Here is a 26,025-nt window from a genome sequence, read left to right as displayed (position 1 = left end):
TAAGTGTTTAATAGAGCTCTTTGGTAACCCAGAAAAAACAATATTGCAAAGTCAAGACTAGATGTAAGCATGAAAAGTTTCTCATTTTCAGAACAAGAGAATATCACACTTTGATGTTTCTGAGTGTTTTTTTTTTTTTTTGCAATGCATTGTGTTTTTTAAAACTGTCACTGTCACACATGACAGTTCTTGGTGTCACTTTTAGTGATAGAAAGTCAAGATGTGGACAATAGATGTTCTCTGTGTGTCATTATTAACAAGACCTCTGTCTTATCTTTGTTTCTAGAAAGTTCTGAAACATACAGATTTATGTTCTCTTTTCAGTAGGGTGGAAATTGAATTGTAGATCTGGTGCAATGAGAGAGAGAAGTTGTGTGTCATCTTTAATAAATTCTAATTAAATACAACTAACAGAAGCTGAACCCAAAATTGAGCCTGAGGAACACACAAAATGACGACGTCTGGAGGTGTATACCCATTTGTCTAGAGCAGGTCGTTAGGGACCAAGGGACGAAATAGAGGCAAGCATGAACCAGGATTCAAAGAGTATTTATTAATCCACATGCAATAATTTACTATTTCAAGTATGTGAGTAGTTAAAAAACAAAAAAACAATAAAGAAAAATTTCTTTACAAACGCTTTACTCAGCATACACTTGTCCTACTTTACAGAACAAAGAAGTTGCTCAGCATAAACGAAAATTCATCTTAACTCACACCCCTCCTCCTCCCCAAAGGTTGAGAAGGTCTGGCTTAAAACCTAAATTCCCACCAGGGGTGGTTTCCCAAAGTGAACTATGGACCAAGTTCCGCGTTACAATAGAGTCAATGGGACCTGTGACAAGGACGACAACATTGTTTTCAGTTTAAAGGAACTGGTTCTGTTGAACAGAAATAAAAAAAAGCAATTAATTAACAAACATTTGAAATTTCTACACAACACATTTGTAAAAGAATACAAAAAAAAAAAGAGAGAGAAAAAAACTTTTTCTGAAAAAAAAAAAGATGATTTCAAATAAACTCTGTTCTTTTGAACTTTCTATTCATCAAATAACTGAAAAAAAATATACACAAATATTTTGTACAATTGTACACATTAAATGTTTCTTGAGCACGATCAATATAGAATATTTCTGAAGGACATGTGATGAAGACTGGAGTAATGATCTGAAAATCAGCTGCCATCAGAATAAATTACTTTGTGAATTATATTCATAGAAAACAGTTGTTTTAAATTGTAATAATATTTCAATATTACTGTTTTTACTGTATTTTTAATTAAGTAAATACTTTGGTGAGCAAGAAACTTCTTTTAAAAACATTAAAAACAGATCCCAAACTTTTGACGATAGTGTGTGTGTATATGTATGTGTATATATATATATATATATATATATATATATATATATATATATATATATATATATATATATTTATTTATTTATTTATATATATTTAAAGCAGTAATGTAAGTTTATACAATTTTAATATATGTTGTAACAGGGATCCACTGGAGGCGAGCGTTAATATGAACAGGTAGTAGAAAGAACAAAAACAAAGAAAGCAACCACTTGACATGAACAGGTTTGATTGAGCTACTTACCTGAACAGACAGCAGGTTACATTTACAATACAGGACAAAAACATGGGGAAGACAATGGCTATAAATACAAGAACTAAGAGAACACATGACTAAGACAACAATGGGAAAGTGACACAAGGAACAAGAGAACCTGAAAGAACAGAACTGAAAACCACATACATAACCAACCAAAGAACAGAAATAGACTAAGGGAGAACATGAGGAGCAAGGGAAGCAAAACAAAAAACAAATCAAACTCAAAATAAAAGACATGAAATCAAAAACAGAACACAAAACCAAAAACCCGTGACAAGTATATATTTTATTGTCATCTCAAATGGATCTGCTTTTTTTCCTTTTTATAACAAGATGTTTTCTATGCTAATTTTCTATAATAAAATACATATGTGATATCTTATAAATAAAGCATCAAACAAACAATGTGATTCTTATTCTCAGTGAATAAATATTAAATATTAAATAAAAAGTTTGAAAAAATGTAGGTTATGTATGTAAATCACATTAAACAAAATAAGAAGGAAGTAGTATGGTGCGTGATTTCTTAGTGTCTGTTTCAATGGTGAATCGTAATTTGTCGCTTTATAAATGTCTTGTGTGTTAACCAGGAAATACTCTGGGTTGGCTGAACTTACTCCCGGACGCGTTTTTGGAAAGCGTACCTCGAAAGAAACCAAGAGTTCAGGGTATATGAGACGGTGAACCTTGCTTCCTGGAAACCCCCTGTGATTTTCACATCGTTTTGAAACAAAAAGTCAAGATGATCCAATAATTTTTAAAAGTCTTATGCAAAAATACAGTATGGGTTTTATAGCCTTATTTCAGACTTTTAAACAAACCAGCATAAATACAATTTTCTCAAAACGCAAACTTTTACATACATGGCTCATATTATTGTAACGTCTAAAGTCTGTACACTGTATTCAGCACAAACTCTATGAAAAGTAACCAAGGCCCCGATATACTTCAAATGAAATCGAAGAACATATGTGACATCATTTTGAACAAAATTAGGCCAAAGGATTTTGTGTTCTTTTTGGAAGTTCAAAATGGTTTGCCAAAGCGAACTCAGGAAAATTTTGCTTCACTGCAAAACACTCGCCACCATTGGTCCGTGACAATAACGTAACAGGAGATGTGCACAGCTCCGCCTTCATTTTCACGGAGTCTTCTCACATTTGACTGTTGAGGTCATTGAGGTAAATCTCTGCGGGTGAAAAATGAATACTGGATAGCTGCTTTTGTACAAAATTAAGTTGTGCTTCTGATTAAATGAGGCACTCACTGTTTTTTGTGAGATACGTAAATCTTGCTTTTGCAATCCATTGAATAAACACCTGTAGTGCTATTTGCAAATTCAACAACCCATTAGAAAGCTTATGCTTTCTAAAAAAAAATCTTGCTGTTTTTCTCATTTTTGTTGTGTTTATTGTTACTGATCAGAAACTGTACAACCGTTCCAGGTTTTGACAGGATCTCCTTCAGATCAAACAGGTCTCCTTTTGACGAAAATGTCGGCACTTTTATGTATGAAGCAGCCGAGCTGCATCTAGGATCTATGGTTGCAACCCTAGCTGTGGTGAAACAGGTAAGGAACTCCCTCAGCAAAATGCAGAAGTGTAACCAAGTATTTCATTAAGGATTTGAATTTTTTTTTACTTAAAAATAGTATATATTTTTTTAATCATTCCTTTATGGAGTACAACCCAAACCTGGTGCGATTGAAGACTCTAGACTTCATTTTTAGACCAAGAAACATAAAATATCCAGGTAAGATTAAAATGTTGTTACAAAATTAGTAACTATCAACAATATCACAAGATTATAAATCATTAGAAGGAATTACGCTCTGGATTCACACATGCAATGCGCCACCACTGAATAAAAATCCATGAATAAATTCTGTTAGGATGTAAAACATCAACATGAAATTGAAATTTAAATTAATGTGAAAATGTATTAGTTCTTTATAAGTGCAAAAAAATTTTAATAGTTTCTTTTCAGAAATATCTCTTTGGTAATTTGCCTATATGCATTAGCAGAAAAAACATAATAATAATAATGATGATAATGATGATGATGAATATTGCTTATATATAATAATAATAATAATAATTATAGCTTATTATTGATACCAGCCAGAATCTTTACTACCTTAAATGCCTTGATTTTACTCATGAATATTTTTTGCAACCTCCGTTGATGACCTCCCTGTGTCTGTAGATGGGCGGTTGGTGCAGAATACATGAGGCTATAGTGAAAAATTCTTCTGTGTAGTTCTGCTCATATCCTTTGGTGAACGGGCCTCTCACTTTAGAAATTCGAACGACGTCTCCGATTTTATATTTAAATACATGTTTCTCATTCTTCTTTATATCACCGTACAGATTTTGAAACACCACAGCCTCATTTTCTCTGTTGACGTCCACCGGTCTCATCCTAATACTTCTGTAATATCTGGTGTTGTAGCGCTGCATAATATGTATGTATCGATGGGAATTAATAGCTGTTAAAAATCTCCACATTCAACTTTTTAGCATTCTATTAAAGCATTCCACAATGCTAATATTGTGCTTTTTCATTACATCTTGAAATTGTTTGTTGAAAAATTGCCTTGTTCAAAGCATTTCTAAGGATACTGATTTTTAGAAGGCAGCTGTCTGACTCTGAGATGGTAAACAGAAACATATTTTTTGTAACCTTAGTAACACAATAGGCTATTAGCTGTTTGATAACATAGTCAAGCAAAAGGCTAATCATATTCGTTTCCATTACGTATCCAACGTTGTAGAGAGCAAAACATAAAACGCATTGCCATTCTGATATATCGACTTGTAGACGAGCCTGTATCCGTCCGAGTGGATCTCTGATCTGGTGAGTGGAGGCGGGGCTAATCTGCACATTCCCGTGAAGCAAGGGTGTAGAGATATATTGAAGCTATTTTAAGGCATGAATTTTTTATTTATTTTTTTTCACAGGAAAAAAAAAAAAAACGTTTAAATAAGTAACTTTAGTGATAAAACTGACTACAGGGGGACTTTAAATAATGTGACCCTGGACCACAAAACCAGTCTTAAGTTGCACGGGTATATTTGTAGAAAATAATAGCCAACAATACATTGTATGGGTAAAATTATCGATTTTACTTTTATGCCAAAAATCATTGGGATATTAAGTAAAGATCATGTTCTATGAAGATATTTTGTAAATTTACTACCGTAAATATATCAAACATTTATTTTTGTGAGTGGATATGCATTACTAAGGACTTCATTTGGACAACTTTAAAGGCAATTTTCTCAATATTTTCTCAGTTTCAAAAAAATTGACCATTAAGATGTGTCATATCTCTATGGAAATGTGTAATTAAGGGTTCCACAAGATTAGACACTAACAGCTGCTGACTAAAATGTGTAGTTTAAAGTATAGGTCTGGCCTACCACTGGATCCTTTTGGAACAGCAAATCTGGTGCTTGATGCAGTTGGGAGAGGCTCCATGACATCTCCTGCCAGCTCTGGCTCACTGTCTTGCTCAGAACCAGAGGTCTCTGTTACATGCCTTGATCAATCTATAACACAAGAACCATTCGTGTATCTACAGTACAACAAGAACACACATGAACCAACATTTTAAAGGTCCAAACCTGTATCTTCTTCTGCAGAACACAAAAGTAGATATTTTGAAGCATGTTGATCAAATTTCGTACTATAGAAAAAAAAAAAATGCAATTGATGTTGACGGGAACCCAAAAATATTTGGTTACCAACATGCTTTAAAATATCTTCTTTTGGTCATACAGGTTTGGAATGACATGATGGTGAGCAAAAGATGACTGAATTTTAATTTTGGGGGGACTATCCTTTTAATCTGTTAAGTCATCTCAACTTAAAATCTTGAACTTGGCATGTGACTGACTGACTGTCTGTGTCTGGAGGATGCTCTGATCTGTTGGTGATCCAGAAGTCTGACCACACTGACTCTGACTAGCCTCAGGTAGGGAGCTGCTCTGGGTTCCAGTGGTGATGCAGGGGCTTGGGGTCTGTTTACACCCAATCTGCCTGTTTGTGCTTCTTTACAAAGAACTATGATATGTCTCCCTGTCTTTTCATGTTTGATGGATCCTGAACAAATATATGACAGCCTATGGTTACATCTAATCATCCAATTACCAGCATTCCTCTTTTTCATAACTGTATATTAGCCTAAATTACCAATTTGATCATTGCAAGCCCTCATTAAATGAAGTAACTGATCAACCCGATCTCTCTAATCTGATTAATCTGGTAACCTCTTGGAGCCTCACACAGTGTCTCATAGAAGTTATTCAGCAAACAAACCTAATGATAAACCTTAAGAACTTACTTCAAATATGATGTTTTCTTGATCTTTGTTACCTTGCAACCATATTCTCTCGTCCTTGGAAAAAAAAAAACCCTCTTCTTTCGACATGAGTTAAAATGAGATGTCAGTCAGCAAATGCCGGTGGCGAATAAAATGTTGGGGCGTCCAATTGGATGTCCAGTGCTTGCTGCTTGTATCTTTATTTTATAACAGATTTCTTCAGTATTAAAGGTGCAATATGTAATATTTTTACAGTAAAATATCCAAAAACCACTAGGCCAGTGTTATATATTTTGTTCACTTGAGTACTTACAATATCCCAAATGTTTCCAACTATTTGTAAACCGTGAGAAAATTGCAATTTTAACCAAGGCTCTGGGACGTGTGAGGAGTCGCCTGTCGATTGCGTTATACCCGCGTTACCCTCAGTTTCCGGTTTATTTTGTAGAAACCATGGAAACACCAAAGACGCTTTAAAATATTACATGTTTTAATAGACAAGGGAACAACTGTTTTGATATATTTATAGACAGAAAACTAATTGTTGTTATATATAGCTCAACATGTTTAGTCTTATTGTTTAAATCTAATTTTCTTGATTTTTTTTTTTTGCGAGTACCATGCTTTACCATGCCTCAGAGAAAAACACTATTCTGTCAAGTAGCTAACATAACATAATCAGATGCAGCTTTATTTTTAGTAACAGTAATACAGCATTTTCTCCATCTCACAATACGTTTTAAAATTAATTGCATGTCATCTATCAACACAAGCCATCCAGTATTTAATATGATATTGTAAAATCGATCTATCTTACTGCAGTGTGTAACAGTGTCTCACAGCAGCTGCCGAGCGAACCCACAGAGTTACGTTATAACATCATTTTCAACACACGCAAATGTATCTAATATGATAAACAGAGCTGTGTTACCTCATACTCATGACCGCAAAAGTGGAAGCAGCGCGGGCGACTGTGTCATAATAAAAGTTCCTCTGCTCGTGAGGCGTGTGTTGATCAATCGCTCCAGCTCCTCGTTCAGCTCCACAACACTCGCTCCTGCTCTGCTTCATACTACAGTAACGTTAATAATCGCATCCATGAACATGATTTCTTCCTGAGTCCAATCCCTATTCTTTTGCACCGTCCTTTGAGATGGAGACCACATGTCCCAAGATTCCGTTCTAAAACTTGGCGTCATCAAGCTTCGCCTTTGTTTTGAATAGGCTTCTAGTGACCTCTAGAGGACAAAATTATTACATACTGCACCTTTAACTCTTTCCCCGCCATTGACGGAAGTTTCCATCATTTGTAAGAAAACTCTTCCCCGCCATTTTTATAGGAATTTTCGACTTTCCACTGTCATAGGGTAGGGGCGCTATTACACATCTTCTAAAAGAGTACTTTTAGAATCTCCTGATCAGAACACAGGTGAAAAAGAAGCAGAAACAAACAATATCTTATGTAAGCAGATGCATATGTAAAAAAAAAAAAGAAAAAAAAGAAGTGATTATTAACATTAAACAGCACATAAATCAAAACTGCTAATGTTTCTGAATGAAATGTTGACCCAGGATGAGCTATAGGACTGTGAAGCTCTGGGGGTGTTGATGGAGTCGATCTACACCATCTGTGTTTTGACTATCGTTCTGAATCCCTTCTGGGTGTAGTCTTTGACTAAAACGCGTTTTTCTCAGCTTCTTGCTCGAAATGTTTTGATTAATTAAACTTTTTTTATGAAACTTACTCATATTAAAGTGTTGATAAATGCACATAGCTAGAATATTTTTTTGTTTAAAAGCAGAGACTCTGTTCTTTACGGAGCCCCGTACATGACATGCAAGAAAAAAATAATTGTGCTCACGATTTACTAATTTGTTCCCTTGATTTATAAATCATGTGCACGTTTTAGTAAATCGAGGGAACAAAATAGTAAATCGTGCACATGATTTAGCCTACTATTTTTTTCCTGCATGTCATGTCCGGGGCTCCGTAGTTCTTTCTTTTGATATATTGGATGTTAATACAACAAAGTATTCTACGGGCCATGAAACTTCTGTGAAAATGATCAAAAATGCTGGTGGTGGCTGGCAAATTAAAGAGTTAAACAGTATTCTTTATCATCAGATGTTATTTTGTTAATATATATTATAAATATTGTAAGTATAAATATTACCTTTTATTTGTCATTTACTGCAGCCCTGGCATCAGAGCCCATTGAAGTGGCAGCTCTAGGAAGACCTCTGTTTCCTGGTATGCTGTATGACTGCCGCAAGGATACCTTCATTCCAGGTGCTTTACCAACATAAAGAAAGAAATAAAGAAAATAAAGAAAAGTTTGTTATACTCACTTCACTAAATGCTGCATCACCAATTACCATTATAAAACCTGCATGTTTCTTCAACAGTACATCACTTCTTCATATGTAACTGTTAAAGACATTTCTCATTTCAGGTGTTACTCTGTGGAATAAGAAGTCACTGAGTGAAGATTTGGACACTCGTTCACAGCTCATGACAGATTTGAAGTTCAGTAGCTCAGACTCTCTCTCTAATAAGTCCAGTCTCCTGGATGTAAGTGCTTCCCTGAAGGCCAGCTTCTTAGGAGGACTGGTGGAGGTGGGAGGATCTGCCAAGTTCCTGCGTGACACCAAATCTTCAAACCAACAGTCCAGAGTTACAATGTATTACAAACAAACCACCAGATTCGAACAGCTCACAATGACTCAGCTGGGCCAGATCACCTACCCTCAGGTGTTTGAGCAGAAAACTGCAACTCATGTGGTCACTGGTGTACTATATGGAGCTCAGGCCTTCATGGTGTTTGATCTCACATTTTCAGAAGAGGAAAACAAGCAGGAGATTGAGGGAAAACTAGATGCCAAGGTCAAGAAAATCCCTGGATTTTTCACTGAGGGAAAAGGTGCTTTAAACATGACAGATATTGATAAGGAAATGACTGAGAGCATCACCTGCACATTTTATGGTGACGTCCGCCTTGATCAGAACCCCACCACTTACATGGAGGCCCTAGAGGTGTACAAGAAGCTCCCCAATATACTGAAGGAGAATCCAGAAAATGCAGTTCCAATAAAAGTCTGGCTCTATCCTCTTTCTCTACTGGATACAAAAGCGGCTCAGTTGGTGAGAGAAATTAGCACAAGTCTGGTTTCCACCACTGAAGATATAATAGAGGGGCTGGGACATGCGGAGAGGGCATGCAATGACCTCTCAAGAAAACCACTGGTAAATGTTTTCAGAGACATCAAAGAGAGGCTACAATCATTTCAGAGATCATTCAGCATTTACAAGACAATGCTCCTGAAAGCTGTCAGCAGGGTCTTGCCTGCTATACGACGAGGAGGGATGGAGGAGAAGTCACTGGAAGACATCCTGAAGATCCACTACAGCTCCCCTTTTAATGCTGACAACCTTAACCAGTGGTTAGATCGTGCAAAGTCTGAACTCAACCTCCTGAGTACTCAAACCAAGATGCTGGATGGAATCAAAACTGAAGACTCAAACCATCTCAAGGCCATCTTCCTTAATCCTGTTATTGATGTTGTGGTGTGCTTGACCTTCACATCTCTGAAGTATGAAGACCAGTATCTTTCAACCCTGAAGGAGTTTGTGGAATCTGATAAGTTTAAAGAGCTAGATGTGGGAACGAAACCGCATTCTGGCATGTTAGCATCAGAAGAGTGGTTCAACAACACTGATGTCATCTCAAAGATGAGAGAGAACTTATCTCTTTTCAAAAGTTTTTCAGAGGCTAATAAAGATGAAAAGAGATACCGATTCTTTATGTCTGTCATCTCCGATCCATCCAGTCCAGGCTCCTCCATCTATCTGTATGAAAAAGGGAAGCTGACAAACAGACAGTTCCAGCCCGTGTCGAAGCCTCCCCCGCCAGAAGCGAAGGAGGTCCTGGAGCGAAGTGTGTCCCTGAAACTGCAGAAGTCCCCATCTGGAGAAACTGTGCAGTACAGAGTGGAGTACCAGCAGGTGAAAGCAGCTGAGGAACAGTGGCTTGTCATAAACACACCCGATAAAGACTTTAATCTGACTGAGTTGGAGTTTGGAAAGCAGTACTTGATCCGCTACAGGATTGTGGGAAAAGTGGGAGTGAGTGAAGCCAGTGACACTATCAGCACCATACTGCCTTTAAGTAAGTGCCATATGCAAATTTTTTTGCATTAATGTTTATAATGTCATCAGTTTTACCATATTAGTTGGAGCCCGAGTTGGATTCTGAAAATGCAGATAAACAAGCCGATCGATCAGAACCTGATACTCATAGGTATTACAGTAGAAGCCGCGGTTCAGCTGAACGTGACAAACTCTGCATTTGAACAGCAAATACTTTTACAAATAATAAAACATACATTAAGTCTCTAGTTCAGGAGTGCCAGATTGCCATAGCAAAGTTGGAATTATCATTATTATTATTATGCAAATATTTCCACAGAGTGACGTAGCTTGGTGAGGGAGGATTCGATCTAGGTGTTTGAGCTGGGTCTGATTCTGCCTTCTTTTTTTAAATTGTTTTGTTGGAGACTTTGAGCTTTGTAACATTGCAGATACATGCACAAACAGCTACATAACACACTCAAGAAAAAGGAACGCATCATACGACCCCTTTAACTATATGAAATTCACAATTAAAAACAATACAAAGCCTTAAACAAGTGAAACGCAATAAAATATAGCTAATGTGATGGATCTGGTCTTTTTTTTTTTTTATTCTGCGTTGCAATTTGATCAATCCATTCATATGATCATTCCCGTGCTCTGATGAACATGAGTCGGCAAGCCCCATTCCCTCATATATGAGAGGACACAACATTCTGGTTGACGTCTGTTTACTGAAAAGTGAAATAAAACAGCTTCTCAGTGGTGTTTCACTGCAGACATTAGGCATCTAAAAAAGTATGAAAATTAATGAACTTGCTAATTAGAGCACTATCCAACGTAAGTTCACAAAAAGCCATATAACTATTAAAGTATACATTACTGCTCTCATTAAATGTTATTAGCTAAACCAAATCATAAACAAAATAGGTGAAATCGCTACTCATTTTGCATTATCATCACATAAATATTACCAAATTGTGTCAGAGCATGAACGTATGAACCAACAGTGTGCATTCCTCACCACAACTGCTGTGTTACGTCATCTTCTGCCAAACCACACATTTTTGTCTGCAGCTCCCAGACCACATGAGGGCACCATTACTTTAACGGTTTAGTTCTGTTCTTGTGTTTCTAGTTTGGTTTTCATTGTTTTTATATCTGTTTCTCTGTCATGTTCATATTTGAGTTCCTACAGTCTGCTAATTTCCTCCATTCTCTCCCTGTGTGTTGCCATGGTTATTTATTGATTTGATTAGAGTTTGAGTTCAGGTGTGTCTTGTTAATGTTGCTACCCTGGGGCATGTTTCCCGAAGCGAACTATGGTCGCAAGTTCGGTCGTTACCAATAGAGTTCAATGGGAGTTACGACCATGGTTTACCAACGATGCTTTCGGGAAACGCACCCCTGGTCTAGGTCAGGGAAGCAGCATAAATAAAATGTTCTGGAAAAATCAGTTTCAATAATTTCTTTCATTTTTTTTTATTTTTCTGTTTAGTTTCGTCACAAAGCCAAGAAAATAAATGAAGCGATTTCTTCGGGGCTGGACAAGGCCAAAACAATAACCAAAACGGCCACTAAACTAAACCCGAATTATTACTAACTAATGCTGCGTTCCAGGCAGGTTTTTGAGCCTGTAAAGCCGAGTTCAGACTGCACGATTTTCAAAGGAGTCGGGTCACTGTTCTTTTCACACTGCATGACTATCTTGGCCAGCATTCAGTCGCTGCTGTGTTCAAACTGCACGATGGATCGGCGACAGAAGGTTTCACACTGTGTGACTTTACAATAGGAAGAATCGCCGACAACTCTGTCTGGCACGCAAACTACATTTCACAACCAAACACACGTGAGACGTGACAAGGAAACAATGCGATATCACGCGTGCAAGACCGGAGTTCTCACGTGAGACTGGGATTATTATTAAAAATGGTAGCCCGCAAAAAGCTTGCAATACAAACTGCCTGTGCGCTGATTTGCAGCGAAAACAAGAAAAAGAAGAATATGGAGGAGGAAATGGTTGGGGAGACGCGAGGAACAAGGATTGTGTGTTCTGCAATGAGAGTTGTCTATAACTCCTCCCCGAACTCCCCGCTGCTCTGCATCTTGCTCTGTCATTGGCTGTCGGTCATCGCCGATGTAGTTTTCAGTCACAACACTTTTCACACAGCAGGATTTTCAATCGCCGACAGGTCCAGATATTTAGCATGCCAAATATCTCACGGGTGTCTGCGACTCGTCTGTGATTCTCTAAGATCGCGTCTTTGCTCATTCACACTGCGTGATTGTCACTCATGTGAACGAGCACTGATTTGCCTGTGATTTCGGGCATTTGTCTGTGATTTCTCAAAACCTGTTGGCGAGTCAAAATCAGGGCTAAAATCGTGCAGTCTGAACTCGGCTTAAGTTACGACTTCAAATCACGACTCACGACTTTGTAGCGTTTTGGGAAGCAAGGTTTTTTTCCCTCACAATCAAAAACACACTTCTTTGGTGACATTGTTGATTTCGTGCAGTCCTGTGACCTGTGTAGCGCTGCCGATGACTTCCGTAAACCCGACCGCACGTCGATAGGTGTGCTATTGCTCTCTCGCTCTGGTCGACATGCACGCGCGCCCTTCTGGAAGAAGTGCCCGTACAAGGAATTCCGCCCCAGTTGACGTCACTCAGGCCGATGCTCGAAAAAAGAGAATTTTTGGAACAGAAATACTCCATCATGCATCCAACTCATGTTTTGAAACTTTGGCCATGTTTAGCATGAGAATCCAACTCTTTAATAGTGTAAATAAGTCAGAATACATGAAATAGCATTATACCCCTTTAATAGTCGCGGGTGGTGAGTAAAACTGCATCAGATGTCTGTGTTTTGTTGGCAATCGGCGCTGCAAGTGCATATAATGTAAACAACACTAACATTTTTGTTCCCTTTTATTTATAATGATGTCACAGCTTGCAGACGAACTCTACGCAAAAGCTGCGCACGCTCGTGACTCTTTAGCTCTGCCCACGGCACTGACAGCAGACATGCCTCCAGGAGCTTGGCTTTTTTCGGAAAGACTCAGTACAGCGTATCTATCTTTGATAAATATTATAAAACTATAGACTTTTCGGAGATATGAAGGATGCAGTACTACTCAAGATTAACATGGCAGAAACTGTGTCTGTTACCTACCCTATAAGGAACATTTCACTTGTTCCAATCTTTGCATTGATTAAATATAGTAGCCTATATCCGACATTAAATGTCCATATTCTGTGATTTAAGTAGACACTATTTGTAATAACAATACATTTGTGAACATGAAGGAAACACTAATCTGTATAATGACTGGATTGCTCGTTCTGAACTGCCAGCATATTTTAAAGGGTTAGTTCACCCAAAAATGAAATTTGTCATTAATTACTCACCCTTCATGTTGTTCCACAACTGTAAGACCTTCATTCATCTTCGGAACACAAATTAAGATATTTTTGATGAAATTCGAGGGTATCTGATCCACACATAGGCAGCAACGTCATTTGCGTGACTTTCACTCTGAATGTTTGAGAGTTGGCAGCCCTGGCCATGACATTTGCCACAGCTGTGCACAAGGCTAACCGAGTCCAAGACCCGGTCCAAGTTTCGAGCTTTCTCAAGCCAACAGCAAAGTTTGTTCCCAAACTTTTTTCTCTAGTTACTGGTGCTTGCCTATGGAAAATCATCACTATTGTTCTCTTGCATACTTATTATGTTGGTTTGAGAGAGCCAACTTACTGAAATTCTATTTAAATGCAACAAAAGACAATAGAACCCAATTTAATCAGTGATGTTTTCTACACTGGACGCAGGGCCGTGTTATCTTAAAGGGCAACATGGGCTGCTGCCTAGGGCCCTGAACACTGGGGGGCCCTGAGAAAATTCTATTTTACGTTTTAAAACACGTTTTGATCAAGGTAATTATGCATACGTTAGAGCATGGTTGTCACACACACAAATCAATAGTCACAGAGGACACGCAGTACATACAGGACATCGTCATGTCGAACATATAAGTAGGCCTAAAAAAATGTGACAGTGGTGCTAAAAAGAGCAGCAACAACAAAAAAATAAATAAATAAAACACAGAAATAAAAATTCAGAGAAAAATACCCAAGCTTACGACTTTTTTAACCAAAAAAAAAAAAAATACAGAAGAACCCATAGAAAAGACAAGAAGACTATTTCCCTATCAGATACAGCTACAACATCAGCCACGGAGCTTTGCAAATCTATTGAGATATCCTCTGCCTCGCCCACTATAAGTAGGCCGAATATCAGCCTACCCCCTCCTTCGGCCAAAACTTCTGAATCAGGTGATGATACAACTGATACAAGGCAGCAGTTTTCTCCTATTCAAGAACATATTACATCCACTGATGTTGCTTGTTTGGGCCCTGCTGTCACAGAGGAATTGCATTGTTACTGGGTTAGTAAGGGCGTGAAAGCATCCCTGTTGTGTCAAAATAAAGACGCACCGTTCCATGCATCAGAGCAATTTTACAAAATCCAGAAGGTGTTTAAGCACAACCTTGTTCACTTGCTCTATGCGTAATGGCGAAGCTGTGCAAAGAGAATGACTTGTTTATTCTCCTTCGACTGGAAACGTGTATTGCTTCTTCTGTTGGTTATTTGGGCAGTCTGCGAGTTCTTTTTCTCACTCTGGTTTTTGTGATTGGAAACATGCGTGCGCGCACGCGGACGAACAGGAATCAAGTCAGCCTCATACAAATGCCATGCTTACATGGTTGGCACGGACACAGGCTCATGGAATAGATGCTGAACTGAAAGAGCAATGTGAAGACGAGCAGAAATATTGGCAAGAAGTTCTAAAACGGGTGGTTGCGGTGATACAGTTCCTGTCAGAATGCAGCCTTGCATTCCAGGGAGCCAATGAGACGATCGGGTCTCCAAACAATGGCAATTATTTAGGGATACTTAAACTTCTTAGCGAGTTTGACCCTTTTCTTGCAGAATAAATGAGAACATATGGAAATAAGGGGAGGGGAACTACATCTTATCTATGTAACACCGTATGCAAGGAATTTATTGCACTGATGGGACTGAGAGTTCAAGCTGAAATAATTCTTCAAGTAGAGAGCTCTAAATATTTTTCCCTAATAGTTGATTCCACCCCCAATTTAGCACATGTGGACCAACTCACATTTGTAGTACATTATGTTTCTACAGAAAGGCAAGTATTCGATCGCTTTCTAAAATTTCTACCCATATTTCACATGGGAGATTCACTTTTCAAGTCTGTATCAGGGATTTTAAATTAGATGAATCTTGATTTTAAAAGCTGCAGGGGCCCGTGCTATAATAATGCATTGAATATGTCTGGTCTTTATAGGGGTTTGAGGGCTCACATTCAGGAGGTGAACCCAGTAGCTGACTGGATACCCTGCGCTGCTCATTCACTGAACCTTGTTGGAATGAAAAGTGTTGCTTGCTGCAATAAGACAGTTTAGTTTTTTGGATTTGTACAGTCATGTTTTATTTTATTTTTCGGCATCCCCTAGGCAATGAAAAAGTTATTATGGATGAACTTGAATCAAATGAAAACGTTCGGCTAGAGACATTAAAAGGACCGACACTCGATGGGCCGCTCGCACAGGCCACCTAGAAATGTAATGCTTATCCTCAAAGAATGCAGCTCCAGTGTGTGTTTCCCAATGTTGAAATTGCATTAAGGATCTTTCTCACCCTCCCTGTGTCAAATGCCTCAGGAGAGAGGTCATTTTCAAAATTGGGACTTATAAACTGAGGACATCGATGCATGAACAAAGACTGAACTGTTTGACAGTAATGTCAAGTGAGTACAACATTCTGCTTCAACTTGATTTTAAGGATTTAATTAAGGAATTCTCTTTGAAGAAGAGCTGGAAGAAGCTCTTTTAGTAGTGAATTATATTGAATTAATTTTATTTGCTGGGCTGTTTCTGATTATGTACATAATTTTTAATCTACTATGGAATTATGACGTGCGCTTTGTGTTTGTTTATTTTTATTTCATGAGCATAACATACGTGTTTTAATACTATGTTTGGTTGATTGCACATTTGATTTACCGATTGGGGAGGGGGGGGCCCAAAACTGCATTAGACCAGGGCCCCACAAAGGCTTAACGCAGCACTGACTGGATGTGGCCCGATTCGACAAAAACTGATGCCACGTTCTATTTATGGCATACTGACACGAAGGACAAATGCTTTGCAACAGGTGCTTTGTCGCATCTGATGTAGACAGCCTGTAACTGTTGTGGCACGGCACGATGTGGTGCTTTAATGGACGCGTCCAGTGTAGACACAGCGTTAGAGTTATTATTTTTCTGAGACTAAAATTTCTGATTTTAAAGGCCCGTTCCCACCAAGGACCATGGGTGTCACTAGGCCCTTGTTAGGGGGGCTTCAGCCCATCTAAACTTCTGCCCAGCCTCCCTAAAAAATATGTGATTAACTCCATAATCTGTACACTGATTCGTGATCACTTCAGTCCCCTTTAAAACATATGAATCCGGTGGCAGGCTTTGGTTTTGCCCCGTCTTTTAGTCTTTGTTAATCAACACATTCTTCAGTCTGCTGCAGTGCCGAGCAGAGCACAAGTCAGAAGCAGAGGACAGGGTGTGTGCGTTCATCTGTGCCTCATTGGTCTGTCACCGCTCGTCAGTGTCAAATATTTGAGATGACCAATCAAATCAAAGTAGGCCGGCTTTGTGTTCACAGAAGCTGCTGAGCACAAATTTTAGCAGCGCTACTGTCACTTCAGTTAAGTCAAGTGCGAGATATGCAAGTAGCTAAAATAAACATTTCATATTTGACAGCTGCTTTAGATCAGAAATGTTATAATGTTATAATGACCAAAAAAAAACCAGTCAAACTAATAAACTTTTGTCTAATTTCACCATTTTGAGTTAAAAATAGGCCTGTGCAACACTATTCATGTAATCTAATAATTAGTAACTGTCATTGTGTGGGGACAAGTAAGGGATAATGGACATTGTTATCTTTTAGGCCTTTTGAATCTGAGGATGTTTACATCTCATATCTTCTACCTGCTGAAATGTGCATTCTAAAAAATAAATAAATGTATTTCCAAACTACCCTGTCACAGTCCAGTGCTCGTATTCTCATTAACTGTTTTTCTCTTACTGATCATATTTCATACCTGCTGAATCTACATTTTTAAATGAATTTGACTGATGAGCGAAAATTACGAAAATTAACCATGGTTCCCTTTCACTTGGTCACGTTCAACGTACGTCAGAAGTCAGGCAATGGACATTGGAGTGCGAGCTTTGCGTCACGCGCACCGCCCCCGTGAGCAGGTATAAATGTAGAAGAGGGTGCACTTGCACTTTGTCTTTCGCTTCAGAGTCAAGCAGTTGTGTTCCTGCAAGATCGCCTTTACTGTGTAAAGTACTACTAGTCAAGCTTTCTTTGTGGATCTGTGCTGGTGTTAAGGCACTTTACAGTGGCGGCCGCAAGCTTTGCAAAGCTCTCAACTGCTGTTTTCCCAGCAAGCTGTTTTTGTTCCGGTTGGTTTGCGATTTTTTTCCCTTCTAAAAGAGCTTCACAGATGGACACTGTGTCTTTTTCAAGATGTCATTCCGTCTGTGTGCTACTGAATGCGGTTCTTCCTGGTCCCCCAAACGGTCACAATCGTTGTGTCACATGCCTGGGCTTTCAGCATGCTGAGGCAGCTTTTGTGGATGGTTCATGTTCCCATTGTCTCAGTGTTGAGGTCTAGACTCTCGGTCCTTCTCAGGGGGCAGGGGGTCCCCTCCTCTATGCCCCGTACTGCTGTTTTTTATGGTCCACTCCAGGAGAGCGGTAGGGCGGAGTGTAGGCAGGGTGACTAGATCGTGGTGGACGCCCTATAGCGCCTGGACCCGGTCTGGTCCCTTTTCCGCCTTCACCACTCTGGATGGCGGGGCAGCCAAAGGATACGCTGCGATCCCCCCAGTTGAGCATGCCGTTGCGATGCAGTTGTGTCCGACGGCTGCTGGCTGGCTGGCAGGGTGAACCGCGTCTTCCATTCCGGGCCTGTAAGTTCTCCTCCAACCTCACGGAGAAGGCTTACAGAGCCTGTGGACAGGTCGCCACTGCCCTGCATGCCATGGTGTTGCTTCAGGTTTACCAAGCCAAAGTACTCATGGAAATGCCCCAGGGTGGTCTTGACCAACAGCTTTTGGGGGAGTTGTGCACCGCCACCGACTTTGCTCTCTGAGCAACTAAGGTGACAGCGCATTCGGTTGGTCAAGTGATGGCCACTCTTGTGGTCCAGCAGTGCCATCTTTGGCTGAACCTTGCGGACATGCGGTAGACCGATATATATCGGTTCCTGGACTCCCCTGTCTCGCAGGTCGGCCTATTCGGCGATGCGGTCAAGAGCTTCGCCCAGCAGTTCTCGGCCGTGCAGAAGCAGATGGAGGCTATCAAGCACATCCTGCTTGAAAAAAAGAAAGCTTGAATGTCAATATAAATGGAAAATAAATATAAATATAAATAAATATTCGATTATGTAATTTGTATGTAATATATAGGCACAGAGATGACGAGTCAGCATCAATTTAAAAGGAAACTTATTATAAATCTATATTTATATGGTGTTTGGACATAAATGTGTGTTGGCAGTGTGTGAACACAATAACCCTACAATCATAAAAATCCACCCACTCCTTTTTTTAAATCCCCATTAAACCAGAGCAGACTAATCGTTTTGATTGTCTGAGGAATGTGACTTCCAGTGCTTGAAGTGGGCACTTCTCTATTTTAATCAGCAGCGTACCCTTACTTTTTCTTGTGTACCGGCACTTCTCACATGAACTTTTTATAAAATATATGCAAATATTGGGGGCGTACACCCCGACTGTTACGTAACAATCGGTGTTATGTTGAGATTCGCCTGTTCTTCGGAGGTCTTTTAAACAAATGAGATTTATATAAGAAGGAGGAAACAATGGAGTTTGAGACTCACTGTATGTCATTTCCATGTACTGAACTCTTGTTATTTAACTATGGCAAGATAAATTCAATTTTTCATCCGAGGGCACCTTTAAGATTTGCATGAGCCGTTCCTGTGCGACGCTGATGATAAAATATGCAACCCATTTTGATTCTATTGAGAATAGCAAAACGCTACAGAGAAAGTCCAACATGATCTAAAACAGCCACTAAAATGACTAAAAAGAGGGGAAAATATCATCCTGCAAGATGACTACATTTAGGCCTACTAGAATTTATCACTTTCTATTGTATTTATTGTTGCAAATGTTGACTAGTTGTAGAATTTATAATAGATAATCTGTTAAGGGAATAGATTTTTCACTAAAGATTTTTATGACAACTCTGGCATGTTGTAGCTATAGTTTCTAACCATGATGCTATTTTTAATAACAAATGCTATAGATAAAAAAAAAGAAAGGAAAAAATGGTAATGAGGAGGAGCCATCAGTGGTCTTACCTGTAATTAAATCTTGGCTTTCAAAACTTTAAGTTAACCAATTCCCCCAATAAGTTCACAATGAATGTAGCCACTTTGATTAACTCCTAAGTACTGCTGAATTATTTGCTGAAAAATAACAATTAAACAAATTCATAATTTATTATTTATTTTTTATTTATTATTTTTTGTACTATGTACTCTGATGTGTCAAAAGCATCATACAGCTCAGATAAACGTGCTATATGTCATTTGAAAGGTCTCACGGAGTAGAATACAACAAGCATAATAGATTTGGGCTTTGACTAAACATGAGTGAGTTTTTGTACGCGAAGCTCTGCAAGACACATATGTAAATAATAAACCGATGCAGCTTGAAACATGCTCCGATTGTGGAAAACTGGACATCATTTACAGCAGATTCTCACGATTAAAATGAGTCAACATAATCCCATGCGTCGGTCACGAGTTATTCCATGTGAAAGAGCGATTTTATAAATGTCCATCAGAGGGCGCCAATGGCTAAACAAAAAGGCTACCTTGGTTCCAAATGCTGTAACTTTAGATTTCTTTGTGATCACCACAAAATTTGATCCAGATACTGCTTACATATAGAGAAACATCACCAAAAAAAGAATTGTGCTCCTACCTTATTGCATATCAAATATGAAATATATGTAACATTTTCCTTGAGCAAAGTTTTATTTTTTGTCTTTAATCTTTTTTTTTTTTTTTTTAGAGAGAGATTTGGAGTTATGAGTAATTATTTTTGTGCATGTCACTCAGAAAACAAAAATTAAAAATACCTACCTTTGTTCCAAGTGCTGTAACTTTTGATTTCTTAATGCAATCACCTCAAAAAAAAAAAAAAAAAACCTCTGAAAATACCCTCAGGGCTGGAGGGGTTAAATTAACGACTACTAGTCGACTATCTTTAGTTGATGGTACCCAAAAAAAAATGTAAATTACATACAGTGAAATGATTATCTATATGAAAAATGACAGAATAATGGTTAAAATATATAATTCAAATGAATAATAATATATATATTGTATAATTTCATATTAAATATTTTATATTAAACATTTAGGGCCCTATGTAGATCATACAAAAAAAAAAAAACATTTAAAAAAAATTGATATCTTTCCAGCCATTGTTGCCTTGAATTTGTTCATTGTTGAATATGGAGTCAGTGCAGTAAGATCTTGACCCCTGATCTGATCCTATAATTTAGTTATTTTACATAATTTACAACTCTAAACAATGTAGTTTATATTCTTTATTAAACATCTATGGCACTGTAGATCATATAATAATAACAATTAATATCAGGCTTTGTTTATTGCTGGTAGATTATCTGAGAGGCATAACCAGTGTGAAATCATAATGTTGCTAATGTAAGGATGGTAAAGTTGCAGAATGAGAGTAAAACAGGTGAAACTGGTTCAACCTGGTGAACTGAAGGAGAGAAGAGATCGACTCGTCAAACACTGGGTCACTTCTAACAGCACTAACATGAGTCTACTGTAGCCTGAATTCACTCTCAAAATCACACATTTAAATACTGATGAAACCAAATATGTTATTAGAAGAATTTAAAACCAGAACATCATTTTTATGATTTTAATAACTGAAGCTGAAATGTGTCTTCCATGTATTCAGTCATTTTTCATATTAAACAGTAGAATTATAATATACTGTCGGCTAATCAAATGATTGAGCAGGAGACATTTATTGATTGATCAGAGTCTCTTTGAAGAATTACTAAGGAGGTTGAAGTTTAATCCAAGTCTTATGAAGCGATATGATTTCTCTGTATGGGGAGCAAAGTGAAATTTGATCGATTCCCTCTGATCAGTTCATGTCTACAGAAGACAAATCAAATATGGTGACGTGTCAATAATATCAAACCCTCAGTAGTGTCTGTGTCAGGAAACATTTCTCTAAATATCTTCTGTGTTGGAGGATTTCTGCATGTGTGAGCGATGGATGCAGGGATCATTTTCTCCTGACATGATAATAACACTCTTCATGTCTCTTGATTTCCACAGACAAAGACTTTGTTCCCAAGACCAGGAACGACTTCCTACAATGTAAGTCACTGAGAAAACAAGCAGAGAAACTCACTGAGTGAGAAAACATGACAGAAGAGATTTAGAGTTGATCATGATAATGATGATTTTCACAGGATATCTGCTCAACTGTACTGAGACACTGATGAAATACTGAACATGAAGAGTTCAGATACATTTAAAGATCAGGGGCCATATTCACAAAACATCTTAAGGTTAAAAGTAGGTGATTTAGGAGAAACTCTTAAAAATCAGTCCTAATTTTAGGAGTCCTAAATTTTTGTTCTAAGAGTATTTCACAAAACATTTTAGCGCTAAAACTAGCTCCTAAATCTGTGAAACGTTAGGAGTACTCAAGAGGACTCCTGAGTCTCTAAGACCAAATCACAAACAGTCCTAATCCACCCAAAGACACTGTAGGCCTACACCACTGAGACAATAGAGATAGAGCCTTAGGTGCTGAACCTTTTCTTCAGAAATGCAGTTTACATTTTGATTTATAGATTTGAATCTACGATGAGACGGCAAAAAAAAAAAAAAAAACTTTAACAAATAAATAAATATTGTCCGATTACCTGTGGCAGTGGTTTTCATGAGTTCACACTTACAAATGATTGAATAGAGTAATAAAATATATAATAAGCGTATTTGGTATACTGTCCAAGGGGATGCTCCGAGCTTGAAATTTAGCCCAAAGTTCTCCCCGTATCCCCAGCTGAGAGTGAGGGACGGGTTGGCGGAGGGATGCAGAAAACTGTCAAAGTAACTATAGGCGAGTCGCCTCTCGTCTGTGTATTTATTCCTGTTCTCATGCTGATTAGAAAGACAGTTTGAATGTGTTTCTCCCAAACACTGTTTATAAAACATAATTTGTCCCTTGAATTCTGTATTCTCTTGAGATGCAGGCAACCAAGAGGCAGTCCACAATTAACTGTATATACTAGTTTAATTAGTGACACTTAGTCTATATTTTAAAACCTTTATTTGAATAGGGCAACATTTGTATTTTTAAACCTTTATTTTAATATGGAAACATGACACGTCATTCTACAATATTTCTATGATTAAATCCCTGACTCCTCCCCCATCAGCCAATCACTGTGTGTTTACTCCATAGCAACGAGGTCAGCCCCGCCCTTACTCTTAGCTTAAGACTTCAGTCTATTCCTTAGTAAAAGTTTGTCTCAGCAGCTTTAAGAGAAAACTCTTAGCTAAGACCTTTTACTGCTATTTAGGAGAACTCTTAGTGGTAAGATAAAATGTTTTGTGAATACGGCCCCAGATTCATAATTAGGGCCTGAGCACCAATGGTGTGAAGACCCTATTGTAATTGCTCGGCCAATTATTGTTCTTCTCCGAAATGAATCACATTTTTTACATGCTCAAAAACTCATGAAACTTTTGCACATGCATCAGAAGTGGTGAAAATGTATGTCTGATATGGATTTCAGAATTAGGTGTGACAAAATGGCTCGATAGCGCCACCTACAAAATTTCAATTAAGTGCCCTTCATGCTACGATTCACATACAGGTATGAAATTCGGTAGACACATGTAACAGCCCAATACCTACAAAAAAGCCCCAGGGTGCAAAATCTAAAAACCAACAGGAAATGAGATATTTTGAATTAACTTTGTAAAATTTGTGAAATTTTTGCCATTTCCTGACGTTGTACTTTAACAAACTCCTCCTAGAGCTTTAATCAGATCAAGGTCATATTTGGTCACTCTAAAGACCTTTGAGACGTTAAATTGCGAGTTGCGCTGAAGGGCTTGTCCGTGGCGGCCTGACAAAATCTGATGTTTCGCCATGAAAGAGGAAGCTGTTGTAACTTAATCCGATCTGCCCCAAACTTCACATGTGTGATAAGAGTCCTGGCCTGAAAACTTCTATCTGCCAATATTCAGTTAGTCATAGCGCCACCTGCTGGCAACAGGAAATGGCATGATTTACACTGTAATTCTCTCCCAGAAACACATTTCAATATGCCATGAAGTACCAGACATACTAGAAACACGTCAAATCATGCAAAACTTGGCTGAGTGCTAATTTATGCGATTAACACCACGAAAGAAACAGGAAGTTGTTGTAACTCAGGCACACAATGTCCAATCTGCTCTAAACTTCACATGTTTGATAACAGTCCAGGCCTGAACACATCTATATCACAATATTCGGTTACAGTCAAAGCGCCACCTGTTGGCAGCAGGAAGTGTGCCACTTTTAAATGACTTTGCCATAACATTCCTGTATTTAATCGCTTACATGCATGTCGCCCACTGTTCACTGTTTTCCTGAGGCCAACGGGTGGCGGTGAGCCCGGGTGTGAGGGCCCTTTCATCGCTGATTGCAGCTTTAATTCCTGATTGTGATGTGTTTTATTTCCATCAGATTCCCTTCGGCTCACTCTGGATCTGAACACAGTGAGTGGATGGATCCGTCTGTTTGAGAGCAACAGACTGATGGCTTTCATTCTCAAAAAGCTGCCGTCATATCCTGATCATCCAGACAGATTTGATCATTGGCCTCAGGTGTTGTGTAGAGAGAGTGTGAGTGATCGACGCTCTTACTGGGAGGTTGAGTGGAGTGGTGATAATGGTGTGTTAATATCAGTGTCATATAAGAGCATCTGCAGGAAGGGACGAGATAGAGAGTGTGTGTTTGGATTAAATGATCTCTCCTGGATTTTGTACTGCGATCCTGACATTTACAGATTCGGACACAATAAGAGAAAGATTAGTCTCCCTGTAAAGCCCATCAGAAGTAGAACAGGAGTGTTTGTGGATGATTATGATGTTTCTAAGAACATAAGCAGTACAACAGGAGTGGTTGTGGATTACTATAGAGTAGGAGTGTTTGTGGATCACAGTGCAGGAACTCTGTCCTTCTACAGCGTCTCTGGAGACACAATGACCCTCATCCACACAGTCCAGACCACATTCACTCAACCGCTCTATCCTGGGTTTCATGTTAGTCATGGAACAAAAGTAAAACTGTGATGATGAATCAGAACAGGCTGATTCTACCCACAATGCTTTGAGCTGATGATGAATCAGATGTTATAGAGTCTCTTCATTACATTAATACTGTGACACTGAAATATCATGTCAGAATAAAAGTGTGCAAGACAGATCAGTGTGTGTGTGTGTGTGTGTGTGTGTGTGTGTGTGTGTGTGTGTGTGTATCTGTGCTTTTCTCAATCTCTGTTAAAGGAAATCACATCAATTATAATTTATGAGTGTAGAATTGAGATTTGTTCAACATCTTTTAAGTGTATTTTAGGAGTCAAAGCACAGAAGCAACATTATTAAGTTGGCTTGAAAAAGCTGAAATGCTGTTTAAACTTATTATTAGTGCTGCCTGGAGCATCATCACTGGCAGCTGCCAAGACACTCCCTAGCAACCAGACAGAGTACCCTAGCAACCGTTTAGGAAGACCCATATCTCTGCATCAGATCATCGTATAGAGATGTGGGTTTGCTCTTTTTACCATAGACTGCATTATTATATAGAGATGAGAGGGTCTGTATCTCTTATCTTTGGAGAAAGTGTAACAGCTAACTTAAACACATGCGGCACCTCTCAGCCTATCGTGTAACAGCCTCTGCGCTCCTTTCCTGCGCACTGGCAGTCTTTACCACAGCTTTAGCATTAGCCCTTATGCTTTTTTGGCTAATGGTTGCAGGCTTGTCATCTAGTGGCTTTGTTTTTACTCATGCTAGCAAACAGGACTTCCAAAATGCTACACATGCTAGCAGTGAATAGCTACATGCTAATAACAACTAAGTGTTAAGTGTTAACATTAAGATTAACTTAAGATTAACTTTATTGTCCCCAAGGGGAAATTCTTTTCCACAGCACTGCACTTATTTAAAGGTGCCCTAGAACCCTTTTTCACAAGATGTATTATAAGTCTAAGGTGTCCCCTGAATGTGTCTGTGAAGTTTCAGCTCAAAATACCCCATAGATTTTTTATTATTTAATTTTTTAACTGCCTATTTTGGGGCATAATTAAAAATGCGCCGATTCTGAGTATGTCCCCTTTAAATGCTTGCGCTCCCCGCCCCCGAGCTCGCGACTCTATAATACATTGCATAAACAAAGTTCACACAGCTAATATAACCCTCAAAATGGATGTTTACAAAGTGTTCGTCATGCAGCCTATCAGATCATGTAAGTATAGTATTTATTTGCATGTTTACATTTGATTCTGAATGAGTTTGATAGTATCCGATGCTGCGGCTAACGGACACTGTTGGAAAGATTTATAAAGAATGAAGTTGTGTTTATGAATTATACAGACTGCAAGTGTTTAATAATGAAAATAATGAGTATACTGCCCAGATAGCAAGGTGACATTGATTCAATGTTGAAATTCCATCGGAATCATCATTTTGGTTGAGATTGAAAATTCAATGCT

General features: G+C 38.4%; 1 protein-coding gene across 1 annotated transcript; it reads left to right on the top strand.

Moving 5' to 3' along the window:
- Positions 1–3,294: 3,294 nt before the first annotated feature.
- On the top strand, positions 3,295–24,737 carry LOC125261813 (stonustoxin subunit alpha-like). The gene is made up of 5 exons (XM_048180361.1): positions 3,295–3,370; positions 8,140–8,232; positions 8,396–10,108; positions 21,584–21,625; positions 23,997–24,737. The coding sequence occupies exons 1-5, from the start codon at positions 3,295–3,297 to the stop codon at positions 24,602–24,604; spliced, it is 2,532 nt and encodes an 843-aa protein (XP_048036318.1). The 3' UTR covers positions 24,605–24,737.
- The last annotated feature ends 1,288 nt before the right edge of the window (positions 24,738–26,025 follow it).

The sequence above is a fragment of the Megalobrama amblycephala genome, unplaced genomic scaffold, assembly GCF_018812025.1.
Source record: "Megalobrama amblycephala isolate DHTTF-2021 unplaced genomic scaffold, ASM1881202v1 scaffold493, whole genome shotgun sequence".
Taxonomy (NCBI): Eukaryota; Metazoa; Chordata; class Actinopteri; order Cypriniformes; family Xenocyprididae; genus Megalobrama; species Megalobrama amblycephala.
Note: the sequence above shows the minus strand (reverse complement) of the source record. Positions and strands in the feature narration are given on the sequence as shown.

Bases quoted from the DNA above. Each gene is read 5' to 3' on its own strand.
- LOC125261813 (XM_048180361.1), top strand. From the start codon at position 3,295: ATGGAGTACAACCCAAACCTGGTGCGATTGAAGACTCTAGACTTCATT. The intron at 8,233-8,395 runs GTGCTTTACCAA...TTCTCATTTCAG, and splicing joins CAAGGATACCTTCATTCCAG to GTGTTACTCTGTGGAATAAG. The intron at 21,626-23,996 runs GTAAGTCACTGA...TATTTCCATCAG, and splicing joins CAGGAACGACTTCCTACAAT to ATTCCCTTCGGCTCACTCTG.